This window comes from Balearica regulorum, chromosome 5 (genome assembly GCF_011004875.1).
Source record: "Balearica regulorum gibbericeps isolate bBalReg1 chromosome 5, bBalReg1.pri, whole genome shotgun sequence".
NCBI classification, from domain to species: Eukaryota; Metazoa; Chordata; class Aves; order Gruiformes; family Gruidae; genus Balearica; species Balearica regulorum.
Window position 1 is genome coordinate 6,981,646 of NC_046188.1, and position 6,428 is coordinate 6,988,073.

The window sequence follows — 6,428 nt, forward strand, 5'->3', positions numbered from 1 at the left end:
GTGTGGCTGAGCAGCCCTGGTCTGCAAAGACACTGGGCACAAAGGTCTCCTAACCCCACCACGGCTCCAGGATCCTGGTGTTGCAAATCGGGATGCAGGAGCTCTAGGGAGCCAGGCCTGGAAATGTCGCATTGAAATCCATTGACTGAACGAGCATCCACTCTTCACCGTGGGCTGCTGTGGAAGATTTGCCAGCACGTGGCCCAGGGTCGCGGGAGCCCAGAGCGGGGCCGTACGTGCCCCTCTGTGGGGCCAGGGGGCAGCGGGGAAGGGGAGCGGGGCAGGGGTTGGTGGCGGGGCAGGGGCAGAGCGGGCGTGCAGCTCCTGCATGGAACAATGCTGGCTCAGCGTGACCCGGGAAATGAAATGAGGAGGGACGAGGGGCTGGCTTTCTTGTCGGGCGTTTGTTTTTATACGCTGAATTTCCTGCTCAGGGAATCTAAGCGTAACCCCCCCACGCTCCGGGCTGCCCCCAACGTGGAGGTAGGCTGGGGAAGAAGCAGGCTGCCTGTCTGACTCTGCCGGAGGAAGAGGCGCTTACGGTAGAGGTGACCTTTCTAAATCCCTGCTTTGGACAGACATTTCCAATAAGTGCTGAAGAAAAGCCTGCCAGTTCCAGCTTTCTCAGCCTGCTCTCCATTTTCCTTCCATCCTCTCCAGGCTGAATTTAATCCGAGAAGGTTCCTTTGAGCTTTTGTGTGTTGCTGGGGGAGATGTGGGCGCACAAGGGATCGCGTTACAACTTTCATTTCCTGAAATGTTTGAGGGAACATCCAGGGTTTTATCCACACATCAGGCAAAGTTGAGGGCTCGGATTTCAGGTCTTGTCACTCAGTTGTCACCAAACAAATGAGCCTCTCAGAGCTGGAGACGGGGAGAGCTACCTGCTATTCATGACCCCGAAAGCAGGTGATCACTCATGGGAAAAGCAGGTAGAATTAATCATTCCGCTGTTCTCCATTTCCTCCCCTTTTTTGGCTGACCTGGACACAGTGTGAAATCTGTCCTGGGGGGTGAGCGGGAACGGTGTGGGTGTGTGTGGGGGGTGTACACGAATTAACTCCTTCCTGCCGGTGGAAATACAAAGCAGAGCTAGGTGAGAAACAGCCCCAGGCTGTCTCCCCAGGCTGACTTTGCTGTGAAAAGCTTGCTGCGAGGTCAAGCCTAATGGAGGAGAGCTCAGCAACCTGCGCCTGGCTCAGCTCCAGGGCCTCCCTGGTCCTACCTGCCCGCCGGTCCCTTCCCCAGCCGGGGAGGTATTTCCAGGGTTGGGTGTCCCTCAGCATCCTGCATCCTTCCTTGCCACCATCCGCCTGTTGGCAACCTCGTCCCCTCTCCCTGGTAGGGAAATGGAGTGTCAGGGCTCGGGCAGGGCTCTGTGGCCGGAGGGGCGGCGGGGCGCAACGTGCGCGGCCCTGCGCGGTGCTGCGCTGTCCTGCTCCGCGGCCGTGGGGCGCGACAGCAGCCCCGGCCCGCAGGTCTGGGCTTGCGAAGGGGGAGTTTGGGCGAGGGGGACCCTTCCGACAGCTTCCCCACCCCGAAAGTCAGCCCTGCGCGCAGGAAACGCCTCTGCGATATTTGCTTTGAAAATAACCTCTGCTTTGCGAGTCCCTGCTTGGCTTTCCCGCCGCGCAGGGCTGGAGCCCCGGGCAATATTTACCTTCGCACTTCACCAAGCCCGTGGCTTGGAAAAAAAAACCCCAACAAACCCGGAGCCGGAGCTTATCCATCCTCGGGGCGCAAAGCCCGCGGCTCCTCACCCTAAAAATCTCCCTCGTTTCCCCGGGGGTTCCCCAATTTCTGCCCGCGGGGCTGGGAGCGGCTGCGCTGCTTCGTGGCGGATCACGGCGGCGCTGGGTGAGTCCCCCGGGAAGGGCGATGAGGGTCCCGGTGGGGCACAGGGAGAGGCTGGACCGGGAGGGACACGGACCGTCCCGTCCCCCAAGGTCCCCGCGGGGCGCACAGCGGGGGCCCAGGCCCCCTCCCGGCTCCGCTCTGCCGGGTTTTGCCCCGGCTCCACTCGCGGTCGTGGATGCGCGCAGACACGCAGATGCGCGCCCACCCGCGCAGTTTGCGCGCCCAAGCGCGGCATTTGCGCCTTCCGCCCTGCTCCCACGGAGCCGTGTTGGGTCCTGCCCGGTGGGCGGGAGGTCCCCCACTGCCCCGGCCATGCCCCCCCCCAGGGTCGTGGGCGCAGGAAGCCCGGCGGGGTCTGGGCTGGGCGCCCCGAGGGGGCGGCCGGTGTCAGGCCGGAGGGAAACCACCGGCACCGGGCCCCCGGCTCCCCCGCAGCCGGAGCCGAGGAGGGCGAGGAGGGGAATGGATCCGTCGCCCCGTCCCGGCGCCGATGTGGGGTCCGCGGGGGGCTCTGGAGCGTGTCCGGGTGCCGGGGGCGGCGGGTGCGTTTGGGGAGCGAACGGGAGGGACACGGAGCGCTCCGGCCGGGAAAGACCCTCCTGCAGAGGGTGACATTTCTCCATGGCCCAAGACCCCGAGAACAAACACGGCAGCGATTTAAATAAACACGCACTTAATGATGCAAAACGGTAACGGGGCGGGGGGGGGGGGGGGGACACGGAACGACGGCACCAGCGGCCGGGCCGGCAGCGAGGCCCCGACGGGGCGGGCAGCAGGAGCCAGCCGCTCCCTCCCGGCTGGGCGCCCGGCTCCCACGGGGCGACCCCACGCAAGCTGCTCCAGTGGGTCCCCTCTCCCCTTCCTTCCTCGGTTACGAAGGCACCGGTTCCCCCCCCCATAGCCCGAAACGCCTCCAATGCAGCCCGTCGGGGGGGGGGGGGGGGAAGGAGTAAGGGTGGGCAGAGAGGTATGGGCTCGCCCCTGCAAAGAAAAGCGCAGTCTGGGTGTTCTGCCATCAGCGTTGTTTAATTTAGACTGTTTCGGTACAATAGAAAATAAACCTGAAAGCACATGCGATTTTTGGTAACAAATACTCGAGACAGACAGCCTCGTCCACGAGCGAAGGGAGGACGAAGGAGCAGGCGGTGAGCGGGACAGACGGGAGAAGGCAACGCGGAGCAGCCCGAGGAGTGCTCGGTCAGGAGGAAACGGCCGGTGACTTTTATTATTTCCTGATTTTTAGTCACATCGATGCATTTCACCACCGAGGAGAAGGAAGCCGGGGGGCGCGGGCACACGGGAGCTCACTCGCTAACCGCCTCGCACAGCCGCGATAAGACATAGGCACTTGTTAAAACTCTAATACTGCAGCTTTTGCCTTTTTTTTTTTTTTGCCTTTTTTTTTTTTAAATTTAAACTACATCGAAATCTTTCTGGTAAGGCTAAATACGAAAAATGTAAACGTAACTTCCCCTCCCTCCTCCCGCTACAACACAGGGCTCGGTACAGCGGTTCTCCCTCTGCCTCCGTCCCAGCTCCTCACCGGCCCCGCGGGGATCCGGCCGGGCAGCAGCAGGGATGCGCCGGCCGCCCCTGCCCCACCGTGCCTGCGGGGCTGGGATTTATTTGGGTGGAATCGGCTCCAACTGGGGTTGATTTGGTTTTTTTTTTTTTTTATAATTTTTTCTTTTCTTTTTTTTTTTTTTCTTTGTAATTCCCGCTTGGACCAGCTAGTTTGAACTCGAAGGGTTGAGGGTTTCTGCTGCTCTCTGCGTTTGGCTACGTGGAAAAAAAAAAAAAAAAAATAAAAATCATGGTGATAGTGGGAGACGCTGGGGGGAAACTGGACCAGAAGCCGATGTGGGGTTGTGTGAAAAGAGCCGAGAGTCCCGTCAAGAATCAGCGGGTGAGCTGTAAAACCGGGTGCTGTCCTCTATGTACAACCCAGAGCCTCAGTCCCCGAGCGAAACCTCCTCTCCCGTTCCTCCGGCCGCCCGCCGCGGGCCTTTAGGATCCCAGATCCACCAGGCTGGACGTGAGGGGTCCCAGCAGCGAGTCCTGGAGCTGGTGGCCTTGGAGGCTGTGAGGGGTCTGGGATGCGGCTAAGCCGCTCAGGGAGTAGCCGGAGCTCCTGGTGTGGCTGAGGTTCCCCTGCAAGAGCAGGACCGAGTTCTGATCCGGGCTTTGGGGCGGAGAAAATTCTTCCTCGGAGCTGGACATGAGGGGTTTGCTCCCATCCAGAGGCGAGAGTTGGTTCGGCTTGTTGGTGGCCGCGTTGTTGTTTTCCGTGTTCTCCCTGCGGAAAGGCAAGAAAACACAACGGGGATGTTAGGGCGGGCGGGAGTCGCCGGGGATGGGCGCTGGGCTAATGCCCCCTGTAAATCCTTTGCGTTTTATTTTATCGTGGGAGCAGAAGCCTCTCTACCCACAGAAAAAAAAAAAAAAAAAAAAAAAAAGCGCCTAATATTTTCATAACGGGCCGTTACGTTCTGACCGCACAGCCCGGTGATTTAGGTGAGGAGAAAAAGTTGGAGGACGGGAGGATTTTTGGGGGGCTATTTTTCTCTTTTTAATTAAAAATGAAAGCGCGGCCCGAGGACGAGCAGGATGCGGGATTTTCTCTAGGAGGCTCGGTGGGGAGGTTGCTGGAGGAGACAAAAAGCAGGGGCGATGCCCTTCGTGGCTGGCTGCTTCGGCGGCGGCGCCGCCCGGGGTGGCCTCGGTACGGGGCGACGGCTCGGCCCGGCCAGCGCGTCCCCGTCCCGGTCTCTCCCCGGTTCCTCCCCTTCCATCCCGGGGCTGCATCCCTCCCCTCCTCCGGGTTTCGGAGCTACCCTGCCCGATCCCCAGGAATACCCGACGCGGCATCCCGACCGCTTCCCCGTAGGCTCCGGGACCGCGTCGCTCCCGGTGTACTCGGGGCGGCAGGCAGCAAACAAAGGCGGCGGAGGGGCCCGGACAGGCCGGTGAGGGGCTCGTTGCTCCCCCCCCCCCCGGGCAGGTGGGCTCGGGGAGGCGAGGAGCTGGGTCCGATGGATCTCGGGTGGAAAACCCACTTGGGTTTCCACGGCGGGGTGGGGGGACAAAACGCAACGCGGTTTAGGGGGGAAAAAAAAAAAAAAGGATGTGAAAGGAGCGAAATATTTTCGCCGCTCCCATCCCTTCCGCCGCCGGGTATTCGCCGCGTTCCCGGGGGGAGCGGGGAAAAAAGGGGGTACAGAGAGGATTGTGGGGGGGTGGCACGTACCTTTCCTTCGCCTCCGCCGCTCGGTCCCGCTGCCTCCGATTCTTGAACCAGTTGCTGACCTGGGTGGTGGTGAGACCGGTGGCTTCCGCCAACTCCCGCTTCTCCCGGGGGGACGGGTAGGGGTTGTGGGCGTACCATTCCCGCAGCACGCCCCGGGATTTCTCCTTGAAGCAGTAACTGGTTTCCTCGCCGTCCCAGATAGTGCGGGGCAAAGGGAATTTTCGGCGGACGCGGTATTTGCCGACGGCGCCCAAGGGTCTGCCCCGCAGTTTCTCGGCTTCCACGTAGTGAGCCTTCAGCCAGAGCTGCTGCAGCTTGGGGTGGTTGTGGGGGGAGAACTGGTGGCTCTCCAGGATCTTGTAGAGCTCGCGGAAGTTGCCGCGGTGGAAGGCCACCACCGCCTTGGCCTTCAGGACGCTCTCGTTCTTGTGCAGGTGGTCGCAGGCCGGCAGAGACCAGAGGAACCGGCCCAACCTCTCCAGGTTCCCCCCTTGCTGCAGCACCTCGCAGACGCAGGCGACCTGCTCCTGCGTGAAGCCAAACGACGGCAACATCGACATGGCCGGGCGCGGCGGCGGCGGCGGCGGCAGGAGGAGGAGGAGGCGGTGGCGGGCACCCCGCGGGAGCGCGGCGGCGGAGGGGCGGGGGGAAGCCGCCCGCCGGGCCCGGTCCCGGTGCTGGTCCCGGCCCCAGAGCGGGGAGGCGCAGCGGCAGCCGGGGGCGGTCGAGCGGGGATGCTGATCGCGGCGCTGGGGGGACTTTGTCCCCGCTCCGCCGCCGCCGCGCTTAAAGCGCCCGAGCCCCCGCGCCGCGCTGATTGGGCGCCCGCGGCTCGGCCCCCGCCGCGGCGGGCCCGGCCCGGCCCGGCCCAGCCCAGCCCGGCCCAGCCCAGCCCAGCCCGGCCCGGCGGGCAGAGCCTCGGCACGGGCGGGCGGGGCCTGGCGGTGGGGACCCGGCCCCGGCCGCCGCGGCTGCGCTTCCCGCCGCCGCCTCTGCGCGGGTGCGGCCCCGGCGGCGGCTGCGGGGGGAGGCCCGCTGCCCCGCACCCCCGGGCGCATCCCTGGGGAAGCTGCTCCCGGCGGACTTCGTCTTTCTCTCTTTCACTCTTCTCTTTTTTTTTTTTTTTTTTCCCCCTCCCAAACTCCTACTCCCCCCGCGCCCACTCGCCGTCCCTTGCTAAGCAAGCCCATATTTAATTACCTTAATGCTGGGAATGAATAAATAATACCTTAGTGAATAGCTAAATAATAGGCGGGGCCCTTGCGCCCCCCCTCATATCCCCCCCCCCCCCCCATGCCGTTCTCCTGCCCCTCGCTCTGCCCCG

At 63.1% G+C, this 6,428-nt stretch overlaps 1 protein-coding gene across 1 annotated transcript; it reads right to left on the minus strand.

The window, feature by feature from the left end:
- Positions 1–3,236: 3,236 nt before the first annotated feature.
- LOC142601971 (homeobox protein SIX1) lies at positions 3,237–5,901 on the minus strand. The gene is made up of 2 exons (XM_075753330.1): positions 5,105–5,901; positions 3,237–4,153 (listed from the first exon to the last, which is right to left on the minus strand). The coding sequence occupies exons 1-2, from the start codon at positions 5,662–5,664 to the stop codon at positions 3,865–3,867; spliced, it is 849 nt and encodes a 282-aa protein (XP_075609445.1). The 5' UTR covers positions 5,665–5,901; the 3' UTR covers positions 3,237–3,864.
- Between the last annotated feature and the right edge of the window lie 527 nt (positions 5,902–6,428).